A 15618-nucleotide genomic window follows, 5' to 3' on the forward strand; every position below is an offset into this window, starting at 1 on the left:
TGGATGACAGTGCGGAGGGCAGCCTGCTTCAGGGAGACCAGGCTGAAGTTGTTACAATGGCCACGGGGAACGAATGAGGTTTAGGTTTGGAAAGGAAGGGACAAACACGACTTCTCAAAGGGAGGACATAATTGCCACAAGGGCCACCACAGCCCAGGCAAAGGTGCCTCCAAGGTTGCAGCCCTAGCGCCGAAGAAAAGGATGTCAACTTTGACGGGAATGGCTGTGTGTGGTTGACGAACATGAGACCACATCCTCTCGGAAATGATTCATTGTCTTTATTAACAATGCCTCTGGAAAGAACAGACTGGTATTTCATAAAGCAATATTAACGTTGTCATTTCCCTACAAGAAAAACTTTTGCATAAATAACTTAAGTGAGAAAATAAATACGTAACTTAACTCTTTGTAAAAACCACGACTTTCATTCTTGTGGACAAATCCCACCTGGAAGGATTGTGGAAAGGACCAGCCTGGCGGGATTTCACACGGCATGTGCTTCTGGTTTGGGGGGGGTGTGTGTGTGTTACACAATTAGAAACTACACAGAAAGTAAGAGGTGTCTGGAAATGACTTTCGAAAAGATCTTTGGATGACATCTATCAGGCTTTGTGGTTTCTCGGCATATGTACAGCACTTGTCATTTTTTTCCCCAAGTAATATTATTTCAGTGTAAGATATGACATCACAGGTAACAGCACTAAGAAGCTAGGTTCTAGACAGAATCGTGTCTGTGAGTGGTAGGCAGGAGGATGTCTGCAGAGGGGTTTGCTGGTCTTTGCATGGGTGGTGGCTGCTCCCTTGGGCCCGCAAGTCCAGTGTCCCGGGACCTTCTCCTTCTCGACCCCAATCAATGGCATTGTTTCTGCATCCTTTGGGATGGAGGGGTGAAGACAGGCAAACATCCGGGGAGGGCCAGGCCGGGAGAGAACACAGCTTCTTCCGGGAGTTTGTCAGCCCTAAAAACGACGCCAACCCCGCACCCCACCCCCACGGCCACACTTGCTTTTCATCTTTGGCTGTCAGATCCGGGCATCACAACTCTGAATTCCGGACGTGACCATGGCAGCATTTCAACCCAACCTCTCTCTCTCTCCTTTGCCCATTCAAAAGACACGCAAGGCCTTGGAATCAGGTGACCGTAGACTCCTCCACCCCCACCTCCATTTTCCGAATAGGAAATTGAGGGCAAGAAAGAGAAGAGTGTGGTCCAAGGTCATCCAGCACGTGAGCGGCAGAGACCGGACTAGAAACCAGACCTACGGACCCCGGTCCTGTGTTCTTGGCACAACAAGGCACTAAAGGCTTTTTGAGGGGCAGAGAAGTGGAGAGGGAATCTTACTTATCACACTTTCTTAACCAGTCCCGGGACTTTCCTCCTCCCCCACTGCTCCCTTAGAACCCCTGGGCGGTGAAATGCTTGCTTTTCTGCCTCCTCGGAAGTGGGACCAGCAAAGGTGGGCGGCCCCTGTAGGCGGGGCTGCGTGGCTCAGTGTCTGTGACTCTCAGCGCCCTCCCCTGCCCTGCGGGACCCCCTCGGAGACGAGGGAGTGGGGGCTCTGCTGGCGCCCGGGATCCGCAGGGCCTGGCTACCTCCTGCCGAAGCCCAGAAGGTCTCAGCCCCCTGCCCTGGGTCGCAGGCATTTACAATGAGATACAAACAATCAAACCGCGCGCCGAGGGCAGAAACCCGGGCGCCTGGGCCGGGGCGCGGGTTGTGGGGGGAGGCGCGGCGCGGCGGGCGGCCTCTAATAGGCGTTCTCCAGCTCGGCCTGGTTGGCTTTGGCGCCCCGGGCGCGGGGGCGCGGCTTTCGGCCCTTCTGCGGCCGCGCGGCCTCGGGCCCGAAGTCCTTGAGCTCGGACTGATTGTGGAAGCGGGTGAGGCGCTTGCACTTGCACGAGGCCACCAGGCGCACTTTGCGCGCGCGCGGCGCCGCGTCACCGGGGCACAGCAGCTGCACCCGCTGCGCGCGGTAGCGGTCGGGGATGCAGCGGAAGTCGGGTCCGCTCGGGCGCCACCACTTGCCGCGGCCGATGGCGTTGGGCAGCAGGCGCGCCGGGCCGCACTGGCCGGAGCACACCAGCTCGGTGACCGGCTTGGCGCTGCGGCAGGGCCCGTCCGTCACGTAGCGGGTGAAGTGCAGCTCGCGGCAGCTGTACTCGGACACGTCTGCGGGAGAGACGGCTTGTGAGGCCAGCCCGGCTCCCTCCGCGCCACCAACCCCCCCAGCCCCCAGCCCAGGTCTTTTCCAAACCTGCGGGCTCTCCAGATGGGCATCTATTACTGGGAGGGAGGGAGGGGGTGGCGGCTGGTGGAAAGAACGCTGGCCCACCCTTTCCCCCTAAAACTTTGGAGCCAAGCGTCTGTTGCCGTTCGAATACCAGCCCCATCGCTGTGTGATCTTGGGCAAGTCACTTAGCCTCTCTGTGCTCCTTATCAGAAAAACGGGCTGTCCTAAGGAGTTAGTTGCGTATATAATGCAGGGGACACTGTGAGCACACAGTAAGAGCTGGAAGCGTTGGCCGTGGCTGTGTGTTATTCTTGTTCTTCTCCAAGGGGGCCCTTTTCTCCAGATGGAAGTCACATCTGTGCCACAGAGGGCCTGGTCGAGGCAGAGTAGGTATTAGCCACACCCTTTACATGGTCTTGGCTTCTCCTAAATTCTTTTTCCAGCCACTTGGGAGGGATGGTGAGGGGATAGAGAAAGGAGTAGGGGTTAATTGGAGGTAATAAATCAGGGCAACTGCCGCCAAGGACAGGGATGGAAGGGGAGGTGGGGAGGAGAAGTCATTAGACGCGAAGAGAGCCAAAGGCAGCTTGTCCAAGCCTCTCATCGTCGCTGAGGACACGGAGGCCTCGAGAGGGAATAACACTTGCCCAAAAGGCAGAGTTGGGTCTCCTCACCCCAGTTCCCTGGGGCCCCAGCACCTCTGGGGTCCCACAAAGGCAGAAGCTATGTGCCTGAGCGCCCAGGTGGGAGGCTGGGCTGGGGGTGGGGGCAAAGGGCTGCCTTTTACTGCAGTTACTTCCTGCCCCAGGGGACAGAGCTCTGACTGAAAACCCACAGGTTCGCCTGCCACAAACATTTATTAAGCACCTGCTGTGTACCAAGCACTCTGCCGGGGACATCGCTTGTTTTGTGCCATTTAGATGGATCTCCGAGGGTGACACAGGCTTGTTCCTGGGTTGGGGGGGGGGGGCGGGACTGGGCTCTGTGGCCTGGCTTCGTGCCCTGAAGGCACCTTGATCAACTCTCCTAAGTAGGCTTAGACAGATGGCAGCCTGTCCACCACCCGAGGGTCTCATGGGGACAGTTCCCATGTGACACAAGGGATGAAAAACAACCCACGACCAAAACCAGAGAGAAGCAGAGAAGGCTCCACTCCCCAGGCCCTGCAGAACAAGCATGGCAGGGGAGATGTGGGGTCCGCCTTCCTCCCGTGGCTGACCTGGTTTCTGCACTGGCTTGGCATTCTCGCCACTGTTCCCGGGCTGCAGGGGTAGCGTGTGGGGGTGGCCTGTTTGCCCAGGGAAGGAGGTGTTTTGGACTTTCCAAGAATAGTGCCCCTGGGTCAGGCACTTCCTCTGCAGAGGGTGACTTTGTTTTGAGCTCACAGCCTCCTCGGGGCCTGTGGCCTCTTATAGGAGCCCGGGGAAGTGGATGGTTTGTACTTGGGACCCAAACAGCGGCATGAAGCAGTCGCTTGAGCTTAATCGACCTTGCTCGGCAGGTGGGGGCGGGGGGAAGGGGTGATGTGCTGCCGCCCTCCTCTTGTGAAGACTTGAGGCCCCAGGCCTCCTGTGGGGTTCCCCAGCCTTCACAATTGTGGGGCAAGGACGGATGGGTCAAGAGGGGCCTGGGCAGTGGATTCCTCACCAGCCCGCCCAACGACCGGAGGGCAGTGAGGCCCTCCCTCTGAAGTGTCATTCCGGCCCCCGCCCCCAGCCATTCCTGCCAGCTGCAGAGCCAGCTGTCACCCCCGCCCTCCCCGGGCTTCTCTGCGCAGACCTGACCAGGAACCCAGATGTGCCTTCCAGTGGGGCTGTTGCCTTGTCACTGGGGTCAGGCTCCCTCCCTAGGAACGAGACAAGGCCTGGTCTGGGGGCAGAAGATGGGGGCACCTGTGTCCGCTCCCTGCACAGAGGATGCCACCTCCCCTCCAGGGCCCGGCCCCAGCTGCCACCCAGGTCCGGGGCTAAGACTGTCCCTGCAGCTTGCATTCCTTCAAGTGCCAGCTGGCTGGGCAGACGGGGGGCAGGGGGAATGTCCCTTTCTCACGGCTCTGTGTGGGGTTTTCTCTGGCTCTCAGTTCCCCACCCCCCCCCACGATCCCCCTCCAGGGCTGTCTAGGAATGGGATCAAACTGGGGTCAAACCCGAGCTCTTCTCACTACCAAGTTACTTAGCTTCTGGAGACCTCATTTCTTTACTTGCCAGCTGAGAGGTCACCTCATGGGGCTCCCGCGCGCCGTGGATCCCCGGGGTAAGGTTCAGGTATGGCCTGTGTAAAGGATCTGCATCCGGCAGGTGCTCACAGCTGTGAGGCTCCCTTGCCTTGTCCCCTCTCCCGAGGTGCCAGCTGGGGGACCTATCTCCTGTGATCTCCGGAGGGGATTCTTTGAAACTGTCTCCGTTCTGAGGCTCTGAGCCTGTCCCAGAATTGGGCTCTCGCCACCTCTGCCTCCTTCCTGCCCCGGGCTCCCGCGGCCAGCCCCCTGCAAGCCCCGGGCCCCTGCACCTCAATGCCAAGGCTACTACGTTAGGCATGCTGTCCTCCCCTGCCTCCAGGCAAGACTGTCCCTCCTGGAGCGCCGGCAGCGGGGGACTGTCTACCCCAGTCTTCAAAACCTCCCAGAGAGAACCCTCTCAGGCCCCTTGTGCTAAACATGCCCTCCTCTACCCCATACCTTTGGTCTCAAAGGGATGGTGAGGGGGTCTCCCTCCGTTCTCCGCTCGGTTCATGGTCTTGTTCTCCAGCTCTGGCGGAGGCTCGGGGTACTCGCCCAGCTCAGGGATGATCTCCGTGGCATCGTTCTTGAAGGCCTGCCAGCCCTGGCCCTCCACCACACGGAAGGCTGCGTGCACCAGCAGGCAGACAAGACACAGGGCGAGAGAGAGCTGCATGGCGCCAGCCAGAGGAGGGCACCCAGCCTGGGACACGTTTGCCTTTTTAAAGCCCCCTCTGCCTCGTGCCAACCAATGAGGACAGGCTGGGGCAGGGCTGGTCCCACGTTTCTCTCAGCCCAGGGGGAGGGAACGGGTGTGCTCAGAGCAAGCCCTCCCCAAAGACTTCTCAGGCACAGCAAACTCCCTGGGAGCCGGTGCTCCCAGGTGACCTAGAGAGAGGGGGGCGTGTGAGGCGAGCCTGCCCTCCAGCACCTCCCACGTGCAGGCGGCTGTGGTTTTCGGATATCAAGATGAGCTCCAGCTCACAATCTTTACCTCCTTGGGCCCCTCGGGCTTTCTCAAAACAAGCTTTGGGCCAGCTTCACAAAGAAAACTACAGCCCGGAGTCCTCCACAGGGCTAAGCCCAGCCAAGTGCCTTTCTCAGGCCAAGTTCGTTTGTCACCCCACTGACAAGTGGCCCGAGGGGTATATCTTTGGCCCCCACAGACTCAGGCAGGGGCAGAAGGATACTTTTTAAGAAACCCCATTGGTCCCGGTTCCATGAGGCTGAGCATCGATTACGCTGATCAAGAAAGCCCCCGTTGGCACCCTCTGGAAGGCAAGAGAGAAAACTGGAGGGCCGCGGGGAGAGTATCTGCTTGGGCGAGGGGGCGGGGATTCTGGGTCCAAGGCCAGGATGAGTAAGTCAACGGACAGTGGTGATGGAGCGCGAGGAGGAAACCGTGGGGATTCTGCGCGTGGTGACAGGCACTTCTTGGCCAAGACACCCACTGCTGCTTGCGGACTGATGTGCCCAAGGCAGTCATTTCCCTGGCCAGGCTGTGGGTAGGAACGGAGAGCACAAAAGTCCCTTTTCGTAGCAAAGACCGAGGCCGGCATTTTCAGTGCTGACATCCTTTTTTTCTTCTGCATCATCTTTCTGTTTGGTTGGTTGGTTGGTTGGTTTCTCAGACGATTATATTTTTCAAAAACAGCTTTGAGTCCTATATGGAAAACCTTGTTGGTCCATGCTATGGGGTGCATTCCATGAAGCCATCCCAGGTCCAGCTAGCCACAAAGAAATCAAAAGGAATTGCTACCTTAGCCCTGGAGCGGAACCAGGGGCCTGGGAGGGGTAGAGGCACCGGGGAGGAAGGTTCACACCTGAGGTGCAGGAAGAGAAAGGAGAGCCAGCGGAAGCTTTCACTGCAGATGGATTGTTCCAGGAGGCTGGGAAGAGGGCTGTGGCCCGCGTCCCCTTGGTATTTTCACTGGGCAATGAATCAGTATGCCCCACCTGCAGAGCCTCCGAGAGGCCTTTGCCACCTGCCTTGACTTGCAAGCCGCTGTGTCCATCTGAAGCCGTCTGTCCCTCCTTTCCACCATCCATCACTCGACACATGAATGCAGCTGCCCTGACAGTTTTACAAGCCAGACAGAAGCCCCTGCAGGAAGGGCCCTCTCTGATACCTGCTTCCTAAGTCAGTTTCCTTCGGGGCAGACGAAAACAGCTGTGGCCATTGTTGGAGGTGATCTATCTCTCCCAACAGAGCCGGTGGGTGTTGTGAGAAGCCGGCCCTCTGCGCCCCCTCCCCCTGTCTGTGACCCTCCAGCCTCCTTTTTCCCTTGCTCTGGAATGTAGACCATTAACCCTATCGTGGCCAGACAGCCGCCTTCTTGCCCTGGATTTGGGAGAGGGCAGTTCCGACGCCCGGATTCCTGAAACTTGGCGCTGTCTGCGCGGGAGCCCCACCTGCTGTCCGGAGCTACAGACCCATCCGCCTGAACCGGAGCCCGTGGGGGCCCATCCTTGGGACACTCCTGCCACCTGCTGGAGACCGAAGGGGGAGCCAGCGGCCCGAGGATGGCGAAGGATTTCATTTGGCTTCAGGGTTTTATTTGAAACTGAAGTGAGGTGAAAAGAAACAAGAGAAGAATCCAGTGGATTTGAACCGATGAAGTGTGTCCATCCTTTCGAATTCTTCTCTGCCAAGGTATAGCCGTGCTCTCCACGGAACGGCTCACAGATGCCATCGATGCTATGATGCTCATCTGCTTCACTTCCTGCTTATCCAGCTTTATATGTACTCAGTTCAGGAGTGTGTCCTTCAGAGTTAAACCCCTAGGGTTTTCGCTCACTTCTGTTGTGGATACTTTAGGCTATTTCAATGCTCCCCTATCCTCAGTAGGGATGCTATGAATTTCCTCGCCCAAAGCAATTTTTTGAGTTAAACTTTTTGAGATCATTGTAAATGCACATGTACTTATAGGGAATAATACAGAGAAAATTCCATGTACCCTTCAGCCAGTTTCTCTCTGTGGCAACATCTCGCAAAGCTATAGTACAATATCATAACCAGGATACCGACATTGATACAATCCACCAATTTAGTTCAGATTTCCCATTTTACTTGCCTTCTTGTGCGCATGCACACGTGTGCGTGTTTCGGTCCATGTAAATTTATCACACGTGTAAGTTCAAGTATCCATCACAGCTAAGATAATGAATCACTCTGATCACAAAGATCCCTCTCACTGCCTTTTTATAATCATACCTACCTTCTTCCCACGCCCTCCCTCTTCACCCCTAACCCATGGCACCACTAATCTGTTCTCCATTTCTATAATATTGTCATTTCAGAAGCGTTACCTAAATGGAACCAAACAGTATAGAGCCTTTTAGGATTGGCTTTTTTCGCTCCACATAATTCCCTGGAGATTCATCCTGGTTGTTGCATGCTTGTATCAATGCTACGTTGCTGGATAATAGTCCACAAAGTAATTGAACAAACAAAACTTTGGGGTTATTTCCAGAAGCGAACGCTGGGTCTGAGAGGGTGAGCAGTTGGCTGTGTATTGCAGGGTTGTTCTCCAGAAAACTCAGCCAGGTCCCTGCTCCCACGAGTGACACACCAGTAGGCCTGTGCGTAGGTCAGCCAGGGCTGCTGAAACAAAGTACCACGAAGTGGGTGGTACAAACAACACAAATGCATTGTCTCCGGGCGCCTGGGTGGCTCAGTCGGCTAAGCTCTTGATTTCGGCTCAGGTCATGATCTCGAGGTTGGTAGGATTGAGCCCCGCGTCAGGCTCTGTGCTGACCCTGCAGAGCCTGCTTGGGATTCTCTCTCTCCCTCTCTCTGCTCCTCCCCTGCTCACGCATGTGCACACGCGCCCTCTTTCTCTTTCTCAAAATTAAAAAACGAAAGAAAAAAAGAAATGCCTTGTCTCACAGTTCTGGAGACTGAAACTGTGAGACCAGTGTTGGAAGGGTTGGTTTCCTTGTGATGGCTGTGATGGGAGAGTCTGCTGCATGCCTTTGCTCTAGCTTCTGGAGCCTCTCCTGGCAATCTTTGGTGTTCCTTGTTCCTTGACTTCTAGAAGCTTCACCCCGATCTCTGCTGTCACCTTCACATGGCGTTCCCCGTGTGTGCTTGTCTGTGTCCTAATTTCCCCCTTTTTTTTTAAATTTTTTTTTAACATTTATTTATTTTTGAGACAGAGAGAGACAGAGCATGAACGGGGGAGGGGCAGAGAGAGAGGGAGACACAGAATCGGAAACAGGCTCCAGGCTCCGAGCCATCAGCCCAGAGCCTGACGCGGGGCTCGAACTCACGAACCGCGAGATCATGACCTGGCTGAAGTCGGACGCTTAACCGACTGCGCCACCCAGGCGCCCCCTAAGTTCCCCTTTTTTATAAGGACATCAGTCATATTAAATTAGGGCCCACCCTAATGACCTCATCTTCTCTAATTACATCTGCAACAAACCTGCTTCCAAATAAAGGTCACGTTCTGATGCACCAGGGGTTAGGATTCACGATATGAAGTTTAGAGGGGGCACAATTCAGCGCATAACAGCATGTGTCTCCACAAGGTGGCCAACACTGGGTTTGGGCTAAACAATTTTTAATTGCATTTAGTAATTTACTCGTTGTAACTAAATTTCTAGCAAGGCTGTTTTTCTTTGTCAAATTTTTTTTTAGTGTTTATTTCTGAGACAGAGAGAGACAGAGCATGAGTGGGGGAGGGGCAGAGAGAGAAGGGGTACACAGAATCTGAAGCAGGCTCCAGGCTCTGAGCTGTCAGCACAGAGCCCGACGCAGGGCTCGAACTCACAAACCGCGAGATCATGACCTGAGCCAAAGCCGGACGCTCAACTGACTGAGCCACCCAGGCGCTCCGCAAGGCTGTTTTCCTATGTGATGATTTGCTGGTTTTCATTTCCACCGAGCTGCCTGTTCATATGCCCACTTGCCAAACATTTAACGAAGCAAGACCTCATCTCCTGCTAGGAGGTGTGGACTGATTCATGCCCCCCTCCAGGAGCTCCTGTACCAGGGAAAAAAAGAGTTCTTCCGCAAAGAAAGCGGTTAGTGCCACTGAGGAAAGGTGCAGATGCTTTATTTTTTTCTTTAAAGGGACAAAGTGTTATGAGCTTTCAGAGGGGAGAAGAGTCTCTCCCACGTGGGATGGATCAGGGATCCTCACAGGAAGACGAGGCGTTTGGACCACGCTCTGAAGGACAGGCCAAGTTTGGAAAGTAAGCTATGCTCCTTTGAATCCTCAGGATTACAGGATCTTTGATCTGAAAAGACGCTCCAAAGGCATCTAACTCTTTACTTGGTACTCAAGCCACCTGTCTATAATTCATGGGACCTGAGACTTCTTGTTGGCTGCATTTTTACACAGACTTTGCTCCCACAGGTCGGGGTAACATGGGGTCTCTGGCTTCGGAGGGCAATCTGTTTATAGGCAGCTGCCTGCATTGAGGGACGTCCACACCAGCCTGTCTTTATTCACAGCTGAGAGATTGCTTCCTGGAGAGCACAGGGTCTCGGCACAGGTGGAAAGTGGAACCCTTTGACTTGTTCAGTCAGCAGCTTCTGAGGGACAAAGAGGAGAGGGGTCCCAAAGACCATTGTCACTTACCCCCACCCCCTACTCCATGCTTAGAATGGGCCAATGGTTCCCCCAGCCCTTACAGGATGGAACCACCGTGTTCTTTCTGGAAACCAGGACAACCAATTCCAGAACCTCCCCAACGGCCATCCAAACTACCACCCTCTGCCTGGAGGGCCCCTGTCTGAAAACCCTAAAGAAACAAGTATTCATGACACTTGTTAAAAATGGTAAAGTCAGGGGTGCCAGGCTGGCTCAGTCAGTTAAGCGTCGGACTCCTGATTTCGGCTCAGGTCATGATCTCACGGTTCAGAAGTTCGAGCCCTGCATCAGGCTCTGTGCTGACAGTGCAGAGGCTGCTTGGGATTTTCTCTCTCTCCTTCTCTCTCTGCCTGCCTCTCCCACCCCACTCATGCTCGCCTGGATGGCTCGGTCAGTCGAGCGTCTGACTTTCCGCTCAGGTCATGATCTCGCGGTTCGTGGGTTCGAGCCCCGCGCCGGGCTCTGTGCTGCTAGTTCAGAGCCTGGAGCCTGTTTCGGATTCTGTGTCTCCCTCTCTTTTTGCCCCTCCCTGTTCACACTCATCTCTCTCTCTCTCTCTCTCAAAAATAAACAAACATTTTAAAAAGTTAAAAAAAAAAAAGAGTTCAGGAGAAAATGAGTAAACTCTGGCCAAAGAGAGGTTCTGTCACCCCATGTGTTTGGAGACCGATGTCCCTCTTCCAAGCCCAGCTGCACCTGTCCTCTGCTCTCCATTCTCTTCGACTCTTCCCTTCCTCTTCTTTCTGTCCTCCTGCCTCTCAGGGCGGCTGCCCCAGTGCTCCAGTGCATGGAGAACGTTCCACTGGAAGGCCGTTTAGCTCATGGGCTTGCAGACCAGATCTCTCAAAACCTCGCATTTCCATAGGGATGTCTTAACGTTTTAGTGTATGTGCTGCCGAAGAGAGCACTTAAGGTTTTAAAAATATGTACATTTCAATTATTTAAAAATATAATAAAAGCACATTGATCATACATGGTGTGTATCTGCTTTTAATGAACTGGAGACCCCCCCCCCCCATTCATTGTGTTGCTCTAGGTTAACTCATTCTAGTGTAGACTGCCAAAATCGAATCTTTGCGTTTGAACTTCTTATAAATGAGTCATCAATTCAGAAGGCCATGACTCAGAGACTGCCTTTCTAAAAATTAGGCTTGGGCTGCCACCCCCATAAAATAATCTTTTTTTAGGGGTGTCTGGGTGACTCATTCAGTTGGTTAAGCATCCGACTTCAGCTCAGGTCATGATCTCGCAGTCCGTGAGTTCGAGCCCCGCGTCAGGCTCTGTGCCGACAGCTCAGAGCCTGGAGCCTGTTTCGGATTCTGTGTCTCCCTCTTTCTCTCTGACCCTCCCCCGTTCATGCTGTCTCTCCCTGTCTCAAAAATAAATAAATGCTAAAAAAAATTTAAAAAAAATAATCTTGGGGTGCCTGAGTGGCGCAGTCGGTTAAGCGTCCGACTTCAGCCAGGTCACGATCTCGCGGTCCGTGAGTTCGAGCCCCGCGTCGGGCTCTGGGCTGATGGCTCAGAGCCTGGAGCCTGTTTCCGATTCTGTGTCTCCCTCTCTCTCTGCCCCTCCCCCGTTCATGCTCTGTCTCTCTCTGTCCCAAAAATAAATAAACGTTGAAAAAAAATTGAAAAAAAAAATAATAATCTTTTTTTAAAAAGAAGTAATCTTGGGACGCCTGGGTGGCTCAGTCGGTTAAGTGTCCGACTTCAGCTCAGGTCATGATCTCGCAGTCCGTGGGTTCGAGCCCCGCGTCGGGCTCTGTGCTGACAGCTCAGAGCCTGGAACCTGTTTCAGATTCTGTGTCTCCCTCTTTCTCTGACCCTCCCCTGTTCATGCTCTCTGTCTCAAAAATAAATAAAATGTTTAAAAAAAAAGTTATCTCTACATTCAACATGGGGCTTGAACTCGTGACCCTGAGACCAAGAGTCCCACGCTCCACCGATTGAACCAGCCAGGCATCCCCTCGGGCCCCCATGAAATTGTACGGGCAAGTACAGAACAATCCTCCTTAGCTCTGAGTATGGGGATGTGCTTGACACTGTGCCACCACGAGAGATGACAGAAATTAACAGGATATAAAGCAGATAAATTGCAACTGCCACTCACCTCATTTCGACATTCTGTGCTCCTTAAAGCAGCCTGGACCTTTAAAATAAGAGTACAGAGGGGCGCCTGGGTGGCGCAGTCGGTTAAGCGTCCGACTTCAGCCAGGTCACGATCTCGTGGTCCGTGAGTTCAAGCCCCGCGTCGGGCTCTGTGCTGACAGCTCAGAGCCTGGAGCCTGTTTCGGATTCTGTGTCTCCCTCTCTCTCTGCCCCTCCCCCGTTCATGCTCTGTCTCTGTCTCAAAAATAAATAAACGTTAAAAAAATTTTTTTTAAATAAAATAAAATAAGAGTACAGAAACCACCGTATACCATACACAGTGGAATGCTATGTAGCAGTAAAATGAATGCTACTGTAAGAAACAATTGTCCGTTAAGCAAAAAAAGCCAAGTGCAGAACATTTTCTATGGAATCTCTCTGTACACACACATGTGCCTGGGATTTTCCTAGCAGGATATACTTCTTAAGAGTGGCTTCCTCGGAGAGGAGGGATTAAAAGTTTGGGGGTAGGAGACACTTTCTGTGATAAGCCTTTTGTATTGCTTGAATTTATACCATGTATATATAGCATTAGCTTTTCAATGAAAAGGTGTTTTTTTTTTTAATTTTTTTTTTCAACGTTTATTTATTTTTGGGACAGAGAGAGAGACAGAGCATGAACGGGGGAGGGGCAGAGAGAGAGGGAGACACAGAATCGGAAACAGGCTCCAGGCTCTGAGCCATCAGCCCAGAGCCCGACGCGGGGCTCGAACTCACGGACCGCGAGATCGTGACCTGGCTGAAGTCAGACGCTCAACCGACTGCGCCACCCAGGCGCCCCAATGAAAAGGTTTTTAAACTTATATTTTAAGAAACACTTTTCCCAGTCTCCTAGATTAGTGTTTGGCCCTAAAATCCTATGTAAAGATATAAAGATTATACTTGTCCAAAGAGACTGGACAAATAACGAGTTAGTCTAGGTTGCCTCTGCTACGGGGAACGAGAGATGAAAAAGGTTTTTTTTCTGTCATGGAGAAAAGGCACCCAACTCTTGAGGTTTTTATTCGGAGAAAAAGAAAAAAAGCCAATGTTTATCATAAGGGAGATAAAAGCTAATGGTGGAGTCCAAGGCGTCTGAGGGCGGGGCCAGGTTTGGGGACTGCCCATTTGCAGGACCCCCCAAACCCTAAAAATGCCACCCAGTCATCTTCACGTGAGGCTACCTTGAGACTGTCACCCCCAGTCTCCTACTGTCTTGGGAACATAGATCTACCTCCCTCATTTGGGATGGGCCACTCTAGTCAAGAATATTCCAGTCAATTATCCCTCACAACAGCTGCAATTTTTAGAAATTAAATAAATAAAAAGATTATTCCTATCACAGGAAATTTCTGGTACAGGGAAGATGTTTAATAAATATCTACTGCACAGGGCACCTGGGTGGCTCAGTCAGTTGAGTGTGCAACTCTTTTTTTATGTTTATTTTTGAGAGAGACAGTAAGAGCACAAGCGGGGGGGGGGGGGGGGCAGAGAGACAGGGAGACGCAGAATCCGAAGCAGGCTCCAGGCTCTGAGCTGTCAGCACAGAGACCCACGCAGGGCTCAAACCCACGAACCGTGAGATCTTGACCTGAGCCGAAGTCAGACGCTTAACTGACTGAGCCACCAGGTGCCCTGGAGTGTCCAACTCTTGATTTCAGCTCAGGTCATGATCTCGAGGCGATTTGGGCTCTTTGCTGACAGTGCGGAACCTGCTTGGGATTCTTTCTCTCCCTCTCTCTCTCTCTGCCCCTCCACCCTGCTCGTTCTCTCTCTCTCTCTCTCTCTCTCAAAATAAATAAATAAACATTTAAAAATAACGAAATAAATACCACTGCATAAATACAATCATCATGGAAATGAGAACTAGTTCAGGAGGGCTAATTTTTAGATGATGCTTATTTTGAAAAGTTAGAAAAAGCAAACAGAAGAGCAGGGAAGAAAATCAGCTGTGGTAAGAAGGACAAAAAGACCATTTCTATGTAATGTAAGACATTTATTTTGGTTACAGTTAGTGTTTTAACACTGATTTGTGATACAACAGACGTTAAGCTTACTTTCCTTTAAAACCGATTTAATACCTTCCCCTTTTCTGCCCAGAAAATTCACGCTTTCACAATCAAATCACCCTAACAGCTGGCAGGAGGTAAGTTAAGCTTCCGACGGATCTGCTCTCTCAACCGGAGAGGGTTTCTATTTCCAATCAGGATAAAACCTTGACTTGGAAAGACCAACACTGTTTGTTGGCTCTTCGGTGATTCCTGACACCGGTTTTACGACAGAAAATTTCCTGCGAGGAAAGTTCGTATCTTCATATTATAAGATCAGTGCTTATTTTAATTAAAACATTAGCATCTTAACATTAACTTGTGACACAAAAGGCACCAACTTTCCTTTTCAAACCATCCATCACCATGGGTGGAGCACAGTGCCACCTGCTGGTCATGTTATTACATACCCTATAATTTCCAGGTGGTGGTAAATTCCAGGTGGGGGTTCTCAGAGAACCCTACAGTGTCAGGGCCAAAGGGACCTTAGAGGTCTTCTGGATGGGCCCCCTTGTTTGACAGATGGGTGGTTTCTGCTCTCCAGATAACTCAGAGTGGCAGGGAAACAGACCAGCCTGTGGAAAGCGTACTGCTTTAGATTTGAGAAGAAAGCCATTTGGTGCTCTAATTCGACCTATGTGAGGGTCTGCTAGTCAAAGAAGGGATCAGGTCAGGGGAGGGGGTAAGGGCACCCTGAGTTCCTATTCCACCATTTCCCAGGGGTAGAGAGCTGTCCAGAAACAGCTTCCACTCACAGCTGGGCATATGCTGGCTCTTACACAAATAAGAGTTTTATTTTACTCAAAAATTAGGAGCTAAATCTCATGAAGTAAATACGGGGTTTCTGGGACTAAAGACTACCAAGAAATCCCAAATTATCAGCATAAAAGTAGCCCCAGAGTAAAGGCAGTAATTTTCTCAATGGCCTTTTCTCCCTCATGCCCCCACAAAAAGGCCTTCGAGAGGTCTGGTTAACTAGCCTAAGTAGCTGTGGCCGTCCTGTGGGGTGACCACTGCCTAAGTGTGGGAGGGGGAACCCTGGCCCCCCAGCCCCAGAGCCTCTTCTGGAAGCAGAGCAGAAAGCTCCAACTTAGGGGTGCTACATGTTTCCTGGAGGAAGAGCCACACATTCTAACCGAATCGGGGACCCACGTTTTACTTCCGTTTCCTGGAGCAGGGATGGGTTTGTACCGACTCCCTCCCGCCCGCGTGCAGACCCCCCTGGGCAGTACAGCTTGAACCACCGTACTCCATCCAGAGCACCGACTGGCTCTTGTGCACACAGGCTGGGTCAAGGGCATGGTCAGGGCACCTGGGCACTCCCAGGGAGCTCCTGTCTTGGGGGAGGAGGGTAGCAGGAGACAAAGAATTCAGCTTCAGGGAGCAGCAAAC

General features: G+C 52.5%; 1 protein-coding gene across 1 annotated transcript; it reads right to left on the minus strand.

Moving 5' to 3' along the window:
- Positions 1 to 258: 258 nt before the first annotated feature.
- SOST (sclerostin) lies at positions 259 to 7675 on the minus strand. The gene is made up of 2 exons (XM_043584636.1): positions 4909 to 7675; positions 259 to 2170 (listed from the first exon to the last, which is right to left on the minus strand). Exons 1-2 carry the CDS (start codon positions 5123 to 5125, stop codon positions 1749 to 1751), a joined length of 639 nt encoding a protein of 212 aa, XP_043440571.1. The 5' UTR covers positions 5126 to 7675; the 3' UTR covers positions 259 to 1748.
- Between the last annotated feature and the right edge of the window lie 7943 nt (positions 7676 to 15618).

This window comes from Prionailurus bengalensis, chromosome E1 (genome assembly GCF_016509475.1).
Source record: "Prionailurus bengalensis isolate Pbe53 chromosome E1, Fcat_Pben_1.1_paternal_pri, whole genome shotgun sequence".
In the NCBI taxonomy this organism is placed as follows: Eukaryota; Metazoa; Chordata; class Mammalia; order Carnivora; family Felidae; genus Prionailurus; species Prionailurus bengalensis.

Coding starts and splice junctions, on each gene's coding strand:
- SOST (XM_043584636.1), bottom strand. CDS start 5,125: ATGCAGCTCTCTCTCGCCCTGTGTCTTGTCTGCCTGCTGGTGCACGCA. Junction 2,171..4,908: donor CCATCCCTTTGAGACCAAAG/GTATGGGGTAGA, acceptor TCTCTCCCGCAG/ACGTGTCCGAGTACAGCTGC.